Source organism: Bombina bombina, chromosome 6, assembly GCF_027579735.1.
Source record: "Bombina bombina isolate aBomBom1 chromosome 6, aBomBom1.pri, whole genome shotgun sequence".
NCBI lineage: Eukaryota > Metazoa > Chordata > Amphibia > Anura > Bombinatoridae > Bombina > Bombina bombina.
Window position 1 is genome coordinate 280,222,220 of NC_069504.1, and position 22,487 is coordinate 280,244,706.

A 22,487-nucleotide genomic window follows, 5' to 3' on the forward strand; every position below is an offset into this window, starting at 1 on the left:
AACCAAGTCTGAAGCAGGATTGTTATTATCATTAAGTTGGAAACTATATTGGTTACTTGAGTTTGAACTGTTGTTATCATTAAGTTGAAAACTGCCCTTTTTGGAAACTAACATCATACATACTTTAATAACTTTCTATCTTCAAAGTCATTATCACTCCACAACTTTAACACTTAGTGCTTTTAGAGCCTTCCCATATACACACACATTTACTTGAAAACAAAACAAATGTCAAATTCGATTGGATGTAGATTTACTTTAATTCAATTATAAATGCATTGCACAGCTAACAATATACATGAAATCTGACATTAAATGAGAGCTAAACATAATTTCAATTGCCTGCAGTTGCTCATCATAAAGTACACTAACTTGCATTAAGAGAGAGGGTAGACATTGGTGGTCTGTGTAAGCTGGTATAATAATAATAAAAATGGGATCTTTGGAGAAATCAATATATAATTAAGTATTTATAAAATGTATGCGGTGTCAGAGGAGGTTTTCTGCATAGATTCTGTATAGCGATTTTATTTTCTTTATGAAGACTCCAGCTGTATTTTTAGAGACTGAGAACTTTTTCGTTCTTGTAAACAATTTTTCCTTTGATAATAACATAATCAATTAATTCTTGATGACCACCGAACTGGTATATAATATGTTCCCATCTAAAATGAAAAAAAATAATAATATAAAAAACATAATTTATGTAAGAACTTACCTGATAAATTAATTTCTTTCATATTGGCAAAAGTCCATGAGCTAGTGACGTATGGCATATTCATTCCTACCAGGAGGGGGCAAAGTTTCCCAAACCTCAAATGCCTATAAATTCACCTCCCACCACACCCACAACTCAGTTTAACGGATAGCCGAGTAGTGAGGTGATAAAAAAAAGGAGTAAAAAAGCATACAAAAAGAGGAATTGGATATATAATTGTGCTTTTATACAAAAAAAAACCATAACCACCATAAAATGAGTGGGTCTCATGGACTCTTGCCAATATGAAAGAAATGAATTTATCAGGTAAGTTCTTATAAAAATTATGTTTTCTTTCATTTAAGTGGCAAGAGTCCATGAACTAGTGACGTATGGGATAGAAAATACCCAAGATGTGGAAGTCCACAGAAGAGCTATTAGAAAGGGAGGGATAAAATAACAGCTATTTCCACTGAGAAATTAAATCCACACAATAATTAAGTTTTTCTAAAAAAACTTAAATCAAAAGCAGTAGAATCAAACTGAGACAGCTGCCTGAATAACTTTTCAACCAAAGACTGCTTCAGAAGAAGCAAAATAAATCAAAATGGTAAAAACAATAAAAGTATGCAAAGAAGACCAAATTACTGATTTGCAAATTTGATCAACCGAAGCTTCATTCTGAAAAAGCCCAAGAATTGGCGACTGAACTTAGTAGAATGACCTGTAAATCTCTGAGGCGGAGCCTGCCCTGCCTCCATATAAGCATTGAGAAACAAAAGCTTTAACAAGGATGCCAAATAAATGGCAGAGGCATTCTAACCTTCTCTGGAACCAGAAAAACAAATAGACTAGAAGTCTTCTGAAATCCTAGTAACCTCAATGTAGAATAATAAAGCTCTTACCACATCCAAATAATGTAAAGAACTCTCAAAGAATTCTTTAGGATTTAGGACATAAAGAAGGAACAACAATTTCTCTACTAATGTTGTTCAAATTCACAACCTTAGGAAAAAAAAGAAGAAGTCCATAAAACAACTTATCTAGATGAAAAAAATCAGATAAGGAGACACACAAGAGAGAGCTGATAAATCAGAAACTCTTGTAGCAGAAGAGATAGTCAAAAGAAACAACACTTTCCAAGAATGTATATAATCTATAAAGAAAATATAGGCACAAAAGAAAGAGCCTGCAAAATCTTTAAACCAAGTAAGACTCCAAAAAGGAGAAATTAATAAATGAACAGGCTTGATACCAACCAAAGCCTGAACAAAAAAAACAGTGAATATCAGGAAGTTTAAACAATCTTTCTAGGAAATAAAACAGAACAAAGATCTGTCCCTTCAAAAAAATTTAGACAAACTTATAAAAAACCATCCTGAAAAAACTGTAAAATCCTAGGAATTCTAAAAGAATGCCAAAAGAATTTATGAGAAGAACACCATAAAATATAGGTTTTCCAAACTTGATAAAACATGTTCCTTGAAAGCCTGCAACATAGTGATAAAAACTGAGTCAGAGAAACCTCTATGACTAAACACTAATTAATTTCCATACCATCAAATTAGTAATTTGAGATCCCGATGGAAATATAGCCCCTAAAACAAAAGGGCTGGCCAAAGAGAAAGTGACCAAGGATGGCAACTGGACAACCGAACAAGATCCACATACCAAACCTGTTGCTGATGCTATCAGAAACACATGAGACTGTTCCAATATGATCTTGGAAATCACCCTTGGAATAAAAAAAACAGAGGCAGAAAGATGTAGTCAGGTTGCAAAACCAAGATACTGCAATGCAACCACCATTTCCGCCTGAGGATCCCTGGACCTGAAAAGGTACCTGGAAAATTGAGAAAACACATCTGTATAGAGATACCATTCTCCTGGATGTACCAACCAATTCACAAACAGCACCTTTTTCTTGTGATATTTGTTGCCAGTGGAACAGAGGAGACTGTTTTTCCTCTCAAATATCAAAGTATAAAAATCCATAGCACCAAACTTATGAAGAAATCTTAGAAGTTTATTATTTTCTCAGGTACAAACATATGCGATGTTTCAGGAGCCATTCCTTTAATCATGCATCTCTCCACCGGATGTAAAGACTGACGGCTGAGATTAATCCACCTCCCAAACGTCTAACCCGGAGATAAAAATCATAGAAATTAGACAGGAGATGAATTCCATCTAAGAGCATATTCAAGATACTTCTTAATTGCTAAGGAACTGCGAGTCCCTATTTGATGATTGACATATGCCACAGTAGTGATATTGTCTGTCTGAAAGCAAAAATGAAAAAAGTTCTCTCCTAAAAGAGGTGAAGCCTGAAAGAGCTCTGAAAATAGCATGGAGTTTAAAATATTGATTGTAAACCTCACCTCTTGAAGTTTTCAAACCCCTTGTGCTGTCAGAGACCCTCAGACAGCTCCCCAACCTGTAAGACTTGCATCCATTAAGAATACAGTCCAGGAAGGAAGAACAAAAAGAGGCTCCCTGAATAAAACGATAATCTAATCACCAAACCAGAGAAAGTTGAGTGTTTAGGAATTAAGAATATCAACTGATATCTGAAAACAACACCATTGATTCAGTATGCAAAGCAAAAGAGGTCTCAGATGAAAAAACGAGCACCCAATGCTGCAGTTATGAGACCTAAAACTTCCGTGCACATAGCCACTGAAAGGTATGTTCTAGACTGTAAGTTAGACAGGCTAACGCCAATTATAATTGACTTTTGTCTGATAAAGACAAAGACATGAACACAGAATCCATCTAGAAACCCAAAAAGAGGTGACCCTTGTCTGAGGAATCATGAAACTGTAAGGTAAATTAAATCCTCTAACCATGTCTTGAAGAAAAAAACTAGTTGATTCATGAGAAATTCCAATAAAAGAAAAAGATTAAACTAATACCAAGAAACCATCCAAATAAGGAAGCACCACCACAATACCCACTGTCTGAATACAGAAAGAAGGGCACCCAGAACCTTTGAAAAGATTCATAAAGCTGTCGCTAAACCAAATGTAAAAGCGAAAAATTGGTAAGGCTTATCTAAAAAGAGAATCTCAGAAACCACAAGTGGTCTGAATTAAATAAAATAGGAGGATAAACATCCTGTAAAATGGAGTGGACATGAAATGACCTTGCTGAACAAAAAAGGCACAATAGCCCTTTTAATCGCCAACTTGAAAGTTGAGACTCTATCAAAACAATATAAGTCTTCAGATCCAAGATTGGACTGAATAAACATTTCTTCTGGGAATAGAATTGAATAGAAACCCAATTCCTGTTCCTGCTAAAGAACTGGTAAAATCACTCCTGAAAAAATTCACAGAGTGTACTGAGAAAGAAAAAATCTTCCCATAGAAGGTCTCATTCTAAAAATCTATTCAAACCCTAAGAATAATACTGAATTCATCCAAAAACAATTTAATATGCCCCCCACCAGAAGGACTGGTTTGAGAACCGCACCTTCATGTAGTCTAATAACTAATAATTATATGGCGTTTTTCTCCCAGAAAGATACAAAAAACGCTTTTTCAGTGCTTACACTCTGAGTTAACCAAATTAGCAGCTGAAAAAAACAGATATTATTACCCAAATAAATGGTACACAATAAATTGACCTCAAAAGGCCGAAGGGCTGTATTAACCCTGCTGGGATATGAATCTATGACCCTTAGATCTAGAACAAGCGTTTGTAGTCAGGACATTCACCAACTGATCTACATCACCGGACTAAAAGTAGGGCAGAAAAACTCTAAACAGTGGAGATAATAGAAATCAAACAAATTATTATCCTAACAAGATAGAGATAATAAAATATATTTGAAACCATAATAATAGATATGGTAAACATAATTAAATGAATACATCTGAAGTAAATAAACAGAGTTATATACTTGAGGATCTTGAGAATCTGAAACTGCTTATGCTAACTGTTCAGCAAAGATTGAGAGAACAGTAATGTCAGCCACTGTGCCACAGATAATGCTGAGCTAAAAATATAAAAAGTACATGAATATAGAATATATTAGAGATAATATACTGAATAGGAAAAAACCTCAAGAGCAAAAATCTTAAAATCCAGATTTGAAAAGGATTAATAACATACGGCTAGATTACAAATTGTGCGTTATGATTGAAAAAGCAGCGTTATGGCTCTTTTTCACTACCACTGGTATTACGAGTCTTGTAGGTACAGCTGTACCGCACACCTTTTTGGCCGTAACGCAACGTAACTACCGCACCTTTCAAAAAGTCCTTTTTCAATGGGGCTTTCATAGCGCCGGTATTACGAGTTTTGCCTGGGAGGCCAAAAAGTGAGCGGTACAGCCTATACCATCAAGATTCGTACCACAATCTAAAGTCAGTAGTTATGAGTTTTGCGCTACAAAGCTATAGCATAAAAACGTATAACTAAAGTGTTACACAGTACACTAACACCCATAAACTACCTATTAACCCCTAAAACGAGGCCCTCCCGCATCGCAAACACTATAATAAAATTATTAACCCCTAATCTGCCGCTCCGGACATCGCTGCCACTATAACAAATTAATCCCTAAACCACCACACTCCCGCATTGTAAACAACTAGTTAAATATTATTAACCCCTAATCTGCCTCCCCCAACGTCGCCACCGCCACTATACTAAAGTTATTAACCCCTAAACCTAACCATAAGTCTAACCCTAACACCCCTAATTTAAATATTAAAATAAATAAATCTAAATAAAAATTACTATTATTAACTAAATTCCTATTTAAAACTAAATACTTACCTATAAAATAAACTCTAAGCTAGCTACAATATAACTAATAGTTACATTGTAGCTATCTTAGGTTTTATTTTTATTTCACAGCTAAGTTTGTATTTATTTTAACTAGGTAGAATAGTTAGTAAATAGTTTTTAACTATTTACTAACTACCTATTTAAAATAAATACAAATTTACCTGTAAAATAAAACCTAACCTACCTAACAGTAAAACCTAGCATTACACTAAAATTAAATAAATTACATTAAATACAATTAACTAAATTACAAAAAATAAAAAAATAAAAAATTACACAAAATAAAAAAAAAAAATGATCAAATATTTAAACAAATTACACCTAATCTAATAGCCCTATCAAAATAAAAAAGCCCCCTATTGCAATCAGCCAATAGAATGCAAGCTCAATCCTATTGGCTGATTGGTTCAGCCAAGAGGATTGAAGCTTAATCCTAATGGCTGATTGCATCAGCCAATAGGATTTTTCCACCTTTAATTCCGATTGGCTGATAGAATTCTATCAGCCATTCGGAATTCAAGGGACACCATCTTGGATGACATCATTTAAAGGAAAATTCATTCTTGAAGAGCCAGCAAAAGAAGAGGATGCTCTGCGCCGGTTGTCTTGAAGATGGAGCGCTCCGCTTCGGAAGCATGAAGATAGAAGATGCCGTCTGGATGAAGACTTCTGCCCGTCTGGAGGACGAATTCTTGTCGCTTGGATGAAGACTTCTCCCAGCTTCGTTGAGGATAAATGTCCGGTCTTAAAAAACTGTAAGTGGATCTTCGGGGGTTAGTGTTGGTTTTTTTTTTTAAGGGTTTATCGGGTGGATTTTATTTTTAGATTAGGGGTAATGGGGAGCTTAGGTTTTTTAGATAGGATTTTATTTGGGGGGTTTGGTTGTGTGGGTGGTGGGTTTTACTGTTGGGGGGTTGTTTGTATTTTTTTTTTTACAGGTAAGAGAGCCAATTTCTTTGGGGCAATGCCCCCGCTAAAGGCCTTTTAAGGGCTATTGGCAGTTTAGTTTAGGCTAGGGTTTTTTTTATTTTTTTGGGTGGGTGGTATTTTGATAGGGCTATTAGATTAGGTGTAATTAGTTTAAATATTTGATCATTTCTTTTTTATTTTGTGTAATTTAGTCAATTGTATTTAATGTAATTTATTTAATTGTAGTGTAATGTTAGGTTTTACTGTAAGGCAGGTTAGGTTTTATTTTACAGGTACATTTGTATTTATTTTAAATAGGTAGTTAGTAAATATTTAATAACTATTTACTAACTATTCTACCTAGTTAAAAATAAATACAAACTTATCTGTGAAATAAAAATAAAACCTAGGATAGCTACAATGTAATTATTACTTATATTTTAGCTAGTGTAGGGTTTATTTTACAGGTAAGTATTTGGGTATTAGTTAGGTAATAATAGTAAGCTTTATTTAGATTTATTTTAATTATATTAAAGTTAGGGGTTAGGGTTAGGGTTAGGTTTAGGTGTAATATATTTATTTAATGTAAGTGATGTGGGAGGCCAGAGGTTTAGGGGTTAATAACTTTAGTATAGTGGCGGCTGCGATATTGGGGGCGGCAGATTAGGGATTAATAAGTGTAATGTAGGTGTCAGCGATGTCGGGGGCAGCAGATTAAGGGTTAATAAGTGTAGGTAGGTGTCGGCGATGTTGGGGGTGGCAGATTAGGGGTGTATAGACTCAGGGTTTATGTTAGGGTTTTAGGTGTAAACATACATTTTCTTTACCCATAGGAATCAATAGGGCTGCGTTACGGAGCTTTATGCTCCTTTATTGCGGGTGTTAGGCTTTTTTTAGCCGGCTCTCCCCATTGATGTCTAGGGGAAATCGTGCACGAGCACGTAAACCAGCTCAAAACAGCGCTGGTATTTGTGTGTGGTATGGAGCTCAACGCTGCCATATTTCCTGCTAACGCTGGGTTTTAGCAAATCTGTTATAGCAGTGCTATTAAAGGTGAGCAGTGGAAATAACTTGCACGTTAGTAGCGAGCTCATAACGCAAAACTCGTAATCTGGCCTATAGTTAATAAGTTTCACATAACTTAACAAAAAGGTTAACCTATACCTCTTTTTTTTTTCTTGTCTTGTTTTGTTTAGTCTTTTATTATAATAATGAAAACAGTTGGAAGTTGTTACTCAAGAGCTACATTTTTTTCCCCTTTGGTTATTTTTTGCTAATGAATACGATATTTATTATTGGGAAATTATTGTTTTTTCTTTTGCTCCAATATGATCTTGTCATTTATTGATTTATTATATGTATCCAACCAATAAAAAGAGAAAAAAAACCCAAAAAAACAAAAAAAAAAACAACACAACATAGTCAATAGGAGGACTAGACTAAAAGCTATAAATAACAAAATTTCCTTAAAGGGACATTATACACTCATTTTTTCTTTGCATAAATGTTTTGTAGATAATCTATTTATATAGCCCATAAAGTTTTTTTTTTTAATTAATGTATAGTTTTGCTTATTTTTAAATAACATTGCTCTGATTTTCAGACTCCTAACCAAGCCCCAAAGTTTTAATGTGAATACGCTCGACTACCTACTCCAGCTTGCTCCTGTTTGTGTAAAGGGTCTTTTCATATGCAAAAGAAGGGGGAGGGGAGGGAGTGTCTTATTTGCCACTTGCAGTGGGCTTTCCAGCTACCTTTTCAACAGAGGTAAACTGACAGCTTCTAAGTAAGTTTTTAAACGGTTTTATACTGAATTTTTATATCAGTATCTGTGCATATTATTCTTTATAGTAGTGTCTATTACATGCAGTTATATGAAAATGAGTGTATACTGTCCCTTTAACAACGAACAAAAAATGTTCAATTGAAAAATAAGGAGAATTTTTAACAAACTGTCTGATACAGGATCCTTTGAGCCAAAGAAGCCTCCATCAGTAGAATAAACTTAAGTATGCGGTCGGTCAGAACAAAATTAATTAAATCTTCATTTTGAAAAGACCTCGTAAGTTTACTTAAAGGCATAATAGCAGTCATAACCTTTTATGATATAAGCAATAGCATGTGATGTTTGCAGATGAAATCAAATACATGAACTGAATAAGTAAATGTCATTGTACATGTAGAAACATTACTAGCATAAAACATGATAAATAAATGCCACATAATTGAGCTGAAGAAATAACAGCTTAATAATGAAAAGAACACACTTAGCTTTGTAGAATTGTGTTTCAGGGCATCATAGTTTCTACAGTAACATCAGAGTTAGGATCAGAATGAGACATCTCGCAAAATGTAACAGAAAATGAAAAATGACATTAGTCAAAACATTCAATTTTCACAATGTAACAGTTTCAGTAGATTTAAAAAAAATACTACTATCTTTGTTTTTCTAACAAAAAATAAAATAAAAAAGGAGGCATAAAAAAAGCTTTCAAAATTCATGAAAACAGCAAGCAATAGAGGGAGAGGGGTAAAATAACTAAATTTTGGCGCCAAGAATGACACATTACGCAAAAGGAGGTTAAAACTTTTTGGAGCAAAACCAACACCAGAAAACGACACAACTCGTGTCATAACAAACGCAATCTCGTGCCAAAACAACTAGCGTCAACAAAGACACAGGAAATGATGAAATTTGTGCCATCAAAGGCTCAACTTCGCGCCAATAAAAACAGCATTTTGCGCCCTCGCAAGCCTAGATTTGCCCGCAAAAAAATGAAAGTCAAATTATAAAATGACTGAGCCCCAGGCAAGAAAAAAGTTGAAAAAAACTTCCCAAACATGATTCTTATACTGAAACTGTTTAGACTGCAAATGATTCATGGCAAATATAAGTAAAACACATATATCTAAAACTTTATATTAATACATAAACCGCCAAACCATAGTTGAGAAAGACACCCATCCACATATAGCAGATAGCCAAACCAGTACTGAAATCTATCAGCAGAGGTAATGGTATATTTTGTCGATCTGAAAAGGAAGGTAGGAGATGAATCCCTACGACCGAGAACCCTTGAAAAGATTTCCCGGGAGAGAAACCATAAAATCAATAGGCAATACTCTCTTCACATCCCTCTGACAAACACTGTACTCTGAGAGGAATTGGGCTTCAGAAAGCTTAGAAGCGCTTTTCATAGAAGAAAACATAAAAATCAAAACTTACTTCACCACCTCCATATGAGGCAAAGTTTGTAAAACAGAGTTGTGGGAGGTGTATTTCTAGGCATTTGAGGTTTGGGAAACGTTGCCCCTCCTTGTAGGAATGTATATCCCATACGTCACCAGCTTATGGACTCTTGCCAATTACATGAAAGATATATATATATATATATACACACACACACATACATATACATTCACATTATATTATTTAAAATGTAGCGCCTAAATAAAACAAAAACACAAAGTATACTGCACTTCCAGGGGCACACATGAAAAGATGTATTTTTATTGGTCTTGTAGTTGTACTCAAAATATTTTATGCCATTACTTAGAAAAAATTTCATCCAGATTATATCATATATTTTAGAAAATAAAATTGTTAATTTATCCAGAAATCAACATAATAAATTAAAATATAAAAAATAAAGAAAAATTACTTATTACAATGGACATTGTACTGTAAAATTTATCTTTGCTATAATGTGTTCCTAATTAACATTTTTACATGCTGTAGTATGTCAAATTGTTTACAAATAGCTCCTTAATTTCATTATTTAAATGAGCTGCTTTTTGTCTGTTGAAACCACCACCACCACCACCAATACTGAAAATATCAATACTTTGGTATTCTGTATAGAAAAGCTATGTACATGAGAGACAGCAAGCCACAATAGTCTAATACATATACTCTTATTTATAAGCAAATTAACTCAAATATGAACCATTCCAAATAGGTTAAAAGTACAACATACAATGTAAAATTGTTTGTGTGTTATAAAAGTGACACTAAAGTGAAAGTTAAAAAAAAAAACTTCACAATTCAGATAGATCTTGCAGAACTTTCCAATTTACTTCCATAATCAGATTTTGGCACAGTCTTTTTTATGTGCACAAATTCTGAGGCACTAGCTCCTATTTAACATGCGCAAGAGTTCACAGTGTGTACATATACGAGTCTGTAATTGGCTGATGGCTGTCACATTGGGCAGGGAAATGAAAACAAACTGAAACTTCTCAGAAAAAAAATCTACTGATAATTTGAAATTTTGAAAAGTGATGTCGCATTGTCTTTTTATTGAACATTTGTGGATTATGCAACTATATGTAATGATCCTTTAAAAATACACTTATGTGTCCTTGAATCAAACAGCAAACGCTGTACTAATGAATGCCTAAAACATCTGTTAGTTTTGTTCAACTCCATCATTCCACCCTATTTCAAGACAAAGTGACATGGGAAGCAAATATATACAATACAGCTTCAGCATACTTTTTCTTTTTAGTAATGTAGTAGGTCATAAAATTAAGTATTTTTAGAATATTGCTTATTTATTACAATTTACTTAAGGCCAGGAAAACAAACACTCATGTCAGACCGTCTTACACTTTTTAACAGTCAATTTAACACTACAAACCCCTCCATTGTCAGAAAAGAACTCATGGGGCAAGGATGGGGGTTGTTGCTCTGTCCATATAGTGATGGGAGTTAAGAGTGGTATAGTTCAAGATTAAAGAAGAACAATGACTGTAATTTCACATCTATGGCCACATTTGAAGCCCTGTTGGTTCAGGAGACAGATACTGTGAAAGAAACACATGCTGGCAAGAGTGCAGAAGGCTCTTGGGCCAAATTCAGGGGAAAGGTGCTATGCTAGGATTGCTACTCCTACACCTCCAAGATCATCTGGTAGACATGAGCTAGGAGGGGGACATCACTGGCACAATGAATCAAGAGCAGGGGTGGATGTATCCATGAATGCTGGACAACAAGCTATATCAGGAGCAGGCAATGGAAGATCTAGAAAGGTTGCATAAGGGATGTCCTCCTTTTGCATATAAATATGTGGTTCAGTCTGGAAGCAGAGTAAAAAGAGTACAGGAAAGTAGTGTTGGCAAGGTTACGGTGCAGGTTAGTATTCACATGGAGATATACAAAACAAAAGTACAAAAATATGTTAGAATGTTAACAAACAATATCTATGTACACAGGTAAAATACTCCCCTCTGTATGTACCGCTGCCGTCTATCAGTCTCTCCCAAAATGAGACTGTGGTAATTGTAGTGGTGTGTGGTATAGAGGCGCAGGTGTTTTCTTATTCTGTGCTCCAAAATTGCCTGGGAATGAAAGGACTTTATTTCTATGTGTGTAGATCAACACCATATAATTGTGCAGTATGCTTACTCTGAAAAAATTCAGAGTCCAGCTTCCTTTCAAAAGTCTAGTCTGAGTGGTATTTTGCAATTAGGTATTCCCACAATCCACTGTAGCTGTGAATATAGAATAACGTACTTTAAAATGCAGTATACAACTGGTGCAAAATGTGCAGTATACTTACTCCGATAAAAACGGAATCCGGCTCCTTTTGCAGCACTCCCACTGATGTAATTGAAAGAAATCCAAAAAGGCAGCAAGCAAAAGTTCATAAAAATACAAATTTATTTAAAATGTCACTATGGACAAATAGATAAAAGCTCATAATCAAAAAGCTCTACGCGTTTCAACGAATGTTTCGTCTTTCTCAAGAGCAGTAAAAGGTAAGATGCTGCCTTTGGATTTACACAGGTGCTTTTATACAGACTCACAAAATTTACAATATTCACAAAAATTAAGGTGTCAATAATGTCAGCCGGTTTCTGTTTAGATCATTATTAGTGTGCAAAAAAAATGCAGAAATCTAATTGTAATTATATTATATAAATCTGATGACAGTATGTAAATTTCACCTTGATTTTAGGACCAATCAAAATCCGTTAAACAGTAGTTCTCTTTCAAGTTCATATTGGAAATAAGTTCTAAATCAGGTCCGCTTCTGACTTGTGATCACATGTTTAACTAAAGAGCCAATCCTGGATGTTTTTCAGCAACCTTTTGTTTCCATTCCGATTTTCGTCAGATGTGAAAGAGTTCTTTATCGGCTTATCCATAATCTTTGTTAAAAGTCCAGTATTTATGTGCAACGATCTAAAAATAGTGCAGATCACTGAGGATTCGGTTAACAAAGAGGAACCATACAACAATAGTACTTTGCATTTTTATAGAAAAAAATTGCATTTCAAAAATTATTATGTTGTTCTAAACTGGATATGTATGATATTTTTAAATAGTATTAAAGAAAAACAATATTAAAAATATAAAGATAAAAATAAAAAATATACATACAAAGGTGCATATGAAAAAATTGTAATTCATTTGTTACGAATGTTGTACTCTTAGATGCCCCTACTCTAATACATATGAATAAATAGTAATTCATTGGTTACGAATGTTATACTCTTAGATAAAGGCCGCTACTCTAATATCTTTATTTAATTCGTAATGGCCATAGGTCTTTAGCGTGTGTATCCACCAAAGTTCTCTCTTATTTAGTGATTTTTCTATCTCACCTCCTCTCCAATGTAGGGAGACTTTTTCAATGCCTATCCAGAATAGATGATTTTTGTTTTTATAACATTGGCAGTTGTTAAAATGGATGGGGACACCATGATCGTCCTTTTTTTCTATTTTATACAGATGTTCGAGTATTCTAGTTTTTATAAATCTGGAGGTTTGACCTAAAAATTGTATTTTACATTCACATTGTAATAGATATATTACATTTTTGGTTTTGCAACTAATAAAATCTCTAATTGGATATGTTTTGCCTGTCACTGTTGAACTGAAAGTTTTATATGTCTTTTTTTGTGTGGTTGCATGCTTTGCAATGCCCACAAGTATAAAAGCCTGTCAAATTAGAAATCTGAATCGGTTTAGGAGGATTCATTCCTTTGATGAGAGATGGTGCTAACTTTTGTTTGAAGTTTGTGCCTTTTCTGAAAGTAATAGATGGTCTATTTGGGATAATGGTTTTTAAATATTCATCATTTTTTAAAACTTTCCAATGTTTATTTATAATGTGTTTTATTTGTCTGTGACCACAATTGAAAGTGGTAGTGAATCTTGGAAAATGAGTCTTGAAAAGTTCTTGTTTTTGGGTGGTATTTGATATTAATGTTGTCCTATCTCTATTGGCCACTTCTGTCCTGACCTTTTCTAATTGATTTGTTTCATATACCTTTGCTTCAAATCTTTCTTTAATAATTTTTGATTGTGTATCAAAGTCAGTTATAGCATCACAATTTCTTCTCATTCGAAAAAGTTGTTCTTTGGGGACTGCTTTCAACCATGTTGGATGATGGTCACTATCCTTCCTAATATATGTATTAGTGTCACATTTTTTGAAATAGGTTTTTGTGTGTATGTTACCTTCTAATATATATATGGTTAAATCTAAGAAAGTTATTTCTGTTTTACTAGTTTCAGGTGTCAGAACAATATTCAATATTGTTATTATTCAAATGAGAAACAAAAGTGTTCATTTCGCTTTCACTATCATTCCATATGCACAAAATATCGTCTATGTATCTTTTCCAGGACACCAGGCCCGCCCCAAGAACGCCATTGGACCACACATAAATGTGTTCAAAGTGGTCCATATAAATATTGGCATAACTTGGGGCGAACCTGGTGCCCATGGCAGTTCCACATACTTGTAAATAATAATTTCCATTGAACCAAAAGAAATTATGTTTTAGAATAAAGTCAATTGATATAATTATAAATTCCAAGAGTGCTGATGATAAATCTGGGTCTTGTTTTAATCTCCATTCAACGGCTTCTATGCCCTTTTTATGGTCAATGATAGAATATAGGGAGGTTACGTCCATTGTCAGCCAGGAATAACTAGATTCCCATTTTAAATCTTGTAATAAATTAAGTACTTGTTCGGTATCTTTGAGGTATGATTTTGCCGTTTGTGCATATGGTTGTAATAGATGGTCTATGAAGGCTGAAAGATTACAGGTTAAAGAGTCTATCCCACTAATGATTGGTCTACCGGGTGGTCTTGTTGAATGTTTGTGAACTTTCGGGAGAAAGTAAAAAATAGGTGTTTTAGAATCTGTTTTGTATAAAAAAGCATATTCATCTTGAGAAATAATTTCTCTATCTAAAGCTTGCAATAATATTTGATTTAATTCTGTTGTATATGCTTTTTTGGGGGTTTCTCTTAGTGTTGTATAGGTGTTGGTATCTGATAGTATTCTATTTGATTCCTCCATATAATAGATGCGATCCATAATTACAATACTTCCCCCCTTATCTGCCTCCTTCATAATTATATCTTGTCGTTTATTAAGATTTTGATAGATTTCATATTCTTCCTTAGTTAAATTCGAATATTTGGGTTTTGAGTGTAATTCTTCTAAGTCTTGTAGTAGTAGTTTACTAAAAACTTCTATATTTGGACCTTTACAATGACTTGGATAAAAAGTAGATGTATTTTTAAAATAAGTTCTTGGTTCTTTGTATTGTGTTGTAATCAGCTGGTTCTGATTCAATGTTTCTTTCCTTGAAAAAAATCTTTTCACTGTAAGGTTTCTAATGAATTTTTGTGCATCGATAAAAAGTTGGAATGTGTTTACACTTTGTGTTGGAATAAATTTTAGACCCTTTGAAAGCACTTGTTGTTCTTTATTAGTGAGAGTAAATGAAGAAATGTTATGTATGCCTAGTCTCTCTGGCACCTCCTTCTGTGTCTTTGTTCTTCCTCCTCTTCCCCCCTGTATGATCTGGTGTTCTCTCTCTTTTTCTTTGATTTGTTCTGTCTAAATTTAGTGGGGAGTAACGGTTGGGATGGACCCACTCCTGATGGATCACAGGAAGATCACAGGAACAATACACGTAGAAAAGAAAACACAAGATCTCACAATGATCATGGCACTAATATAGAGGACACCAAATTTCACCACTCTGGATCAGATTCTACTCACCCTTTTCAAAAAAACACACACAAGGAGAGACACAAATCAGAGATGCACCACAACTCCCACCATCAGGAGTGGGTCCATCCCAACCGTTACTCCCCACTACATTTAGACAGAACAAATCAAAGAAAAAGAGAGAGAACACCAGATCATACAGGGGGGGGGGGAAGAGGAGGAAGAACAAAGACACAGAAGGAGGTGCCAGAGAGACTAGGCATACATAACATTTCTTCATTTACTCTCACTAATAAAGAACAAGTGCTTTCAAAGGGTCTAAAATTTATTCCAACACAAAGTGTAAACACATTCCAACTTTTTAGCGATGCACAAAAATTCATTAGAAACCTTACAGTGAAAAGATTTTTTGCAAGGAAAGAAACATTGAATCAGAACCAGCTGATTACAACACAAAACAAAGAACCAAGAACTTATTTTAAAAATACATCTACTTTTTATCCAAGTCATTGTAAAGGTCCAAATATAGAAGTTTTTAGTAAACTACTACTACAAGACTTAGAAGAATTGCACTCAAAACCCAAATATTAGAATTTAACTAAGGAAGAATATGAAATCTATCAAAATCTTAATAAACGACAAGATATAATTATGAAGGAGGCAGATAAGGGGGGAAGTATTGTAATTATGGATCGCAGCTATTATATGGAGGAATCAAATAGAATACTATCAGATACCAACACCTATACAACACTAAGAGAAACCCCCAAAAAAGCATATACAACAGAATTAAATCAAATATTATTGCAAGCTTTAGATAGAGAAATTATTTCTCAAGATGAATATGCTTTTCTTTCATGTAATTAGCAAGAGTCCATGAGCTAGTGACATATGGGATATACATTCCTACCAGGAGGGGCAAAGTTTCCCAAACCTCAAAATGCCTATAAATACACCCCTCACCACACCCACAAATCAGTTTTACAAACTTTGCCTCCCATGGAGGTGGTGAAGTAAGTTTGTGCTAGATTCTACGTTGATATGCGCTTCGCAGCAGGCTGGAGCCCGGTTTTCCTCTCAGTGTGCAGTGAATGTCAGAGGGATGTGAAGAGAGTATTGCCTATTTGAATTCAATGATCTCCTTCTACGGGGTCTATTTCATAGGTTCTCTGTTATCGGTCATAGAGATTCATCTCTTACCTCCCTTTTCAGATCGACAATATACTCTTATATATACCATTACCTCTACTGATTCTCGTTTCAGTACTGGTTTGGCTTTCTACTACATGTAGATGAGTGTCCTGGGGTAAGTAAGTCTTATTTTCTGTGACACTCTAAGCTATGGTTAGGGGCTCTTCAAGCTCCTCCGTTTGAACCTATGCATTCGCTGGATATTAAATTACTTTCTTGGAAAGTTTTGTTTCTTTTGGCCAGCTCTTCTGCTAGAAGAGTTTCTGAATTATCTGCTCTTTCTTGTGAGTCTCCTTTTCTGATTTTTCATCAGGATAAGGCGGTTTTGCGAACTTCATTTAAATTTTTACCTAAGGTTGTGAATTCTAACAACATTAGTAGAGAAATTGTAGTTCCTTCATTGTGTCCTAATCCTAAGATCTCTAAGGAAAGATCGTTGCATTCTTTGGATGTAGTTAGAGCTTTGAAATATTATGTTGAAGCTACTAAGATTTCCGGAAGACTTCTAGTTTATTTGTTATCTTTTCTGGTTCAAGGGAAGGTCAGAAGGCTTCTGCCATTTCTTTGGCATCGTGGTTAAAGTCTTTGATTCATCATGCTTATGTTGAGTCGGGTAGAACTCCACCTCAAAGGATTACAGCTCATTCAACTAGGTCAGTCTCTACTTCCTGGGCATTTAGGAATGAAGCTTTGGTTGATCAGATTTGCAAAGCAGCAACTTGGTCTTCTTTGCATACTTTTACTAAATTCTACCATTTTGATGTGTTTTCTTCCTCAGAAGCAGTCTTTGGTAGAAAAGTACTTCAGGCAGCTGTTTCAGTTTGATTCTTCTGCTTATATTTTCAGTTTTTTTCATTATAAGATTTAAACTTTGTTTTGGGTGTGGATTATTTTTCAGCGGAATTGGCTGTCTTTATTTTATCCCTCCCTCTCTAGTGACTCTTGCGTGGAAGATCCACATCTTGGGTATTCATTATCCCATACGTCACTAGCTCATGGACTCTTGCTAATTACATGAAAGAAAACATAATTTATGTAAGAACTTACCTGATAAATTCATTTCTTTCATATTAGCAAGAGTCCATGAGGCCCACCCTTTTTTGAGGTGGTTATGATTTTTTTGTATAAAGCACAATTATTCCAATTCCTTATTTTTTATGCTTTCGCACTTTTTTTCTTATCACCCCACTTCTTGGCTATTCATTAAACTGATTTGTGGGTGTGGTGAGGGGTGTATTTATAGGCATTTTGAGGTTTGGGAAACTTTGCCCCTCCTGGTAGGAATGTATATCCCATACGTCACTAGCTCATGGACTCTTGCTAATATGAAAGAAATTAATTTATCAGGTAAGTTCTTACATAAATTATGTTTTTTATACAAAACAGATTCTAAAACACCTATTTTTTACTTTCTCCCGAAAGTTCACAAACATTCAACAAGACCACCCGGTAGACCAATCATTAGTGGGATAGACTCTTTAACCTGTAATCTTTCAGCCTTCATAGACCATCTATTACAACCATATGCACAAACGGCAAAATCATACCTCAAAGATACCAAACAAGTACTTAATTTATTACAAGATTTAAAATGAGAATCTAGTTATTCCTGGCTGACAATGGACGTAACCTCCCTATATTCTATCATTGACCATAAAAAGGGCATAGAAACCGTTGAATGGAGATTAAAACAAGACCCAGATTTATCATCCGCACTCTTGGAATTTATAATTATATCGATTGACTTTATTCTAAAACATAATTTCTTTTGGTTCAATGGAAATTATTATTTACAAGTATGTGGAACTGCCATGGGCACCAGGTTCGCCCCAAGTTACACCAATATTTATATGGACCACTTTGAACACACTTATGTGTGGTCCAATGGCGTTCTTTAGGCGGGCCTGGTGTCCTGGAAAAGATACATAGACGATATTTTGTGCATATGGAATGATAGTGAAAGCGAAATGAACACTTTTGTTTCTCATTTGAATAATAACAATATTGAATATTGTTCTGACACCTGAAACTAGTAAAACAGAAATCACTTTCTTAGATTTAACCATATATATATATTAGAAGGTAACATACACACAAAAACCTATTTCAAAAAATGTGACACTAATACATATATTAGGAAGGATAGTGACCATCATCCAACATGGTTGAAACAGTCCCCAAAGGACAATTTTTTCGAATGAGAAGAAATTGTGATGCTATAACTGACTTTGATACACAATCAAAAATTATTAAAGAAAGATTTGAAGCAAAGGTATATGAAACAAATCAATTAGAAAAGGTCAGGACAGAAGTGGCCAATAGAGATAGGACAACATTAATATCAAATACCACCCAAAAACAAGAACTTTTCAAGACTCATTTTCCAAGATTCACTACCACTTTCAATCGTGGTCACAGACAAATAAAACACATTATAAATAAACATTGGAAAGTTTAAAAAAATGATGAATATTTAAAAACCATTATCCCAAATAGACCATCTATTACTTTCAGAAAAGGCACAAACTTCAAACAAAAGTTAGCACCATCTCTCATCAAAGGAATGAATCCTCCTAAACCGATTCAGATTTCTAATTTGACAGGCTTTTATACTTGTGGGCATTGCAAAGCATGCAACCACACAAAAAAAGACATATAAAACTTTCAGTTCAACAGTGACAGGCAAAACATATCCAATTAGAGATTTTATTAGTTGCAAAACCAAAAATGTAATATATCTATTACAATGTGAATGTAAAATACAATATTTAGGTCAAACCTCCAGATTTATAAAAACTAGAATACTCGAACATCTGTATAAAATAGAAAAAAAGGACGATCATGGTGTCCCCATCCATTTTAACAACTGCCAATGTTATAAAAACAAAAATCACCTATTCTGGATAGGCATTGAAAAAGTCTCCCTACATTGGAGAGGAGTTGAGATAGAAAAATCACTAAATAAGAGGGAACTTTGGTGGATACACACGCTAAAGACCTATGGCCATTACGGATTAAATAAAGATATTAGAGTAGCGGCCTTTATCTAAGAGTATAACATTCGTAACCAATGAATTACTATTTATTCATATGTATTAGAGTAGGGGCATCTAAGAGTACAACATTCGTAACAAATGAATTACAATTTTTTCATATGCACTTTTGTATGTATATTTTTATCTTTATATTTTTAATATTGTTTTCTTTAATACTATTTAAAAATATCATACATATCCGGTTTAGAACAACATAATAATTTTTGAAATGCAATTTTTTTCTATAAAAATGCAAAGTACTATTGTTGTATGGTTCCTCTTTGTTAACCGAATCCTCAGTGATCTGCACTATTTTTAGATCGTTGCACATAAATACTGGACTTTTAACAAAGATTATGGATAAGCCGATAAAGAACTCTTTCACATCTGACGAAAATCGGAATGGAAACAAAAGGTTGCTGAAAAACATCCAGGATTGGCTCTTTAGTTAAACATGTGATCACAAGTCAGAAACGGACCTGATTTAGAACTTATTTCCAATATGAACTTGAAAGAGAACTACTGTTTAACGGATTTTGATTGGTCCTAAAAACAAGGTGAAATTTACATACTGTCATCCGATTTATATAATATAATTACAATTAGATCTCTGCATTTTTTTGCACACTAATAATGATCTAAACAGAAACCGGCTGACATTATTGACACCTTAATTTTTGTGAATATTGTAAATTTTGTGAGTCTGGCTCCGGTCAGACCGGAAAAGGAACATTAATCATTTCTGTATAAAAGCACCTGTGTAAATCCAAAGGCAGCATCTTACCTTTTACTGCTCTTGAGAAAGACGAAACATTCGTTGAAACGCGTAGAGATTTTTGATTATGAGCTTTTATCTATTTGTCCATAGTGACATTTTAAATAAATTTGTATTTTTATGAACTTTTGCTTGCTGCCTTTTTGGATTTCTTTCAATTACATCAGTGGGAGTGCTGCAAAAGGAGCCGGATTCCGATTTTATCGGAGTAAGTATACTGCACATTTTGCACCAGTTGTATACTGCATTTTAAAGTACGTTATCCTATATTCACAGCTACAGTGGATTGTGGGAATACCTAATTGCAAAATACCACTCAGACTAGACTTTTGAAAGGAAGCTGGACTCTGAATTTTTTCAGAGTAAGCATACTGCACAATTATATGGTGTTGATCTACACACATAGAAATAAAGTCCTTTCATTCCCAGGCAATTTTGGAGCACAGAATAAGAAAACACCTGCGCCTCTATACCACACACCACTAGTATTCACATGGAAGTGTGTGCTGGGCTTTATTCGTGGGGCAGTATGACCTGGTCCTGGTGGGGTTGGGGGGGAGATGATTTCCCCAAGTCCAGTGGTAGAAAGAGAAGTGTGAAGGTTTTAGACTAATTGTTGGGTAGTGCTGGATCTGGATTGTATCTATAGGCACCTTTAGTAAGGTATGCCTCAGAATTTGGGTGTAGGAGGTGATTAGTGGTGGGTGGGGACCAGAATTATGTCTCTTATGCAGGTAGTCAGGCCTCATCTCTGTGTCAGTGAATACATGGTTGGTTGGGGGGGTTGAGGAAGGAGAACTCTCACACACAGTTGAAGGGACCTCAAGCCTGGCAGATATTAGCACAAGACTAGTAAGTGCATGACTACGCAACAACCCTGTTACTAATTCAGGTTTCCCATCATCTCTCAGTTCAAGCTGCAGAGGCCATGACTTTAGGATCTCTGGGTCTTGGTGTATGGATAGAAATCAGGAACTATTTACAGTCAGCTTGGAAAGTTCCCTTTTACCTATGTTGGAGTGATGAATGGCTGGCAGGAGTGGGCCAGCTGTGGAGAGGACAAATTTTTAAACTGAAGCAAAGGTTTTTATGGTCTGGTCACAAGCAACTGGACCAGACTGTGGTGGGTTCTTCCTGCAAAGGGGAGTGACCATTTGTGGCATGATTTTTCTCCTCCTTGGAATACTGACCAGGTGAGTTGGTCCAAGGGAAATTTAAGAACCCTGAGTGTGAGCCTGCATGATAGTCATGAGGAAACCTCCAGTGAAGGAAAACTAGAGCATCACAGCAGCAGTTTACCTGGTATGGTGGGGATGAGCAGACAGTTTGTCTTTAGTTCCCTAATCCAGCTACAGTGGTACCTTCTGCAGATGTTGTTACCATGAGGTCACAGTCATCAGGTGATGGCTGATATTTCTTTGCATGATGATCTGGGGTTGGCCGTCTGTTTAACTTGAAGGTATCTGTGTTATTTGGTGAAGTCAGGAAGTTGGGGCAGAATCACAAGTGTTCCCTAGATAGAGCTGGGCTCTCCAGAAGATTGAATATACAGCTCAGGTTGTGGGTAGGCATAAAAGGCCATTAGCTGGGAGGAATGATTTTCACCTCTCTCAGCAAAGTGGGGGTGCAACCTAAAAGACTGGGGTAATTTGGAACCCACCCTCTTAGAACTGCTACTTAGGATGTAGATTTAGTATGGCTTCAGAAGGCAACCACAAAGCCGAATGCCAGATTTTATTTTACTTTACTACTACAAATGTTTTCATTTACTTGTCTGCAAATCTTAAAAACAAAGTTGATGACCTATGGCCACAGGTACACGCACTACAGGTCTCCGACCTCTATGAGCTAGACACATGGCTCTCACACCCAGCAATGTGTGCGAAATTTCAACTACCACCTAAATTACACTTTGAGGGATTCCGATTGAGCACTCGCTTACGCACTTGGGGTTACCCTAAACAAACTCCACGCCCTTTAACCACATGGGAGAAAGCATGGCGGGGAGCTCACGCTCTCCGACATCTCCTGACCCTTCACTACAATTTACTTATTAACCCGGCTCCTTCGCAAAAAATCTCACAGCATCAGGCCTGGGAGA

The 22,487-nt window shown here is 35.1% G+C and overlaps 1 protein-coding gene across 1 annotated transcript in view; it reads right to left on the reverse strand.

Moving 5' to 3' along the window:
* Nucleotides 1-241: 241 nt before the first annotated feature.
* AMDHD1 (amidohydrolase domain containing 1) overlaps nucleotides 242-22,487 on the reverse strand; it is a 64,075-nt gene continuing 41,829 nt past the window's right edge. Inside the window, exon 9 of the mRNA XM_053719797.1 lies at nucleotides 242-665. Coding sequence (XP_053575772.1) covers nucleotides 560-665 — 106 coding nt within the window. The 3' untranslated portion in view covers nucleotides 242-559. The remainder of the gene's footprint in view (nucleotides 666-22,487) is intronic.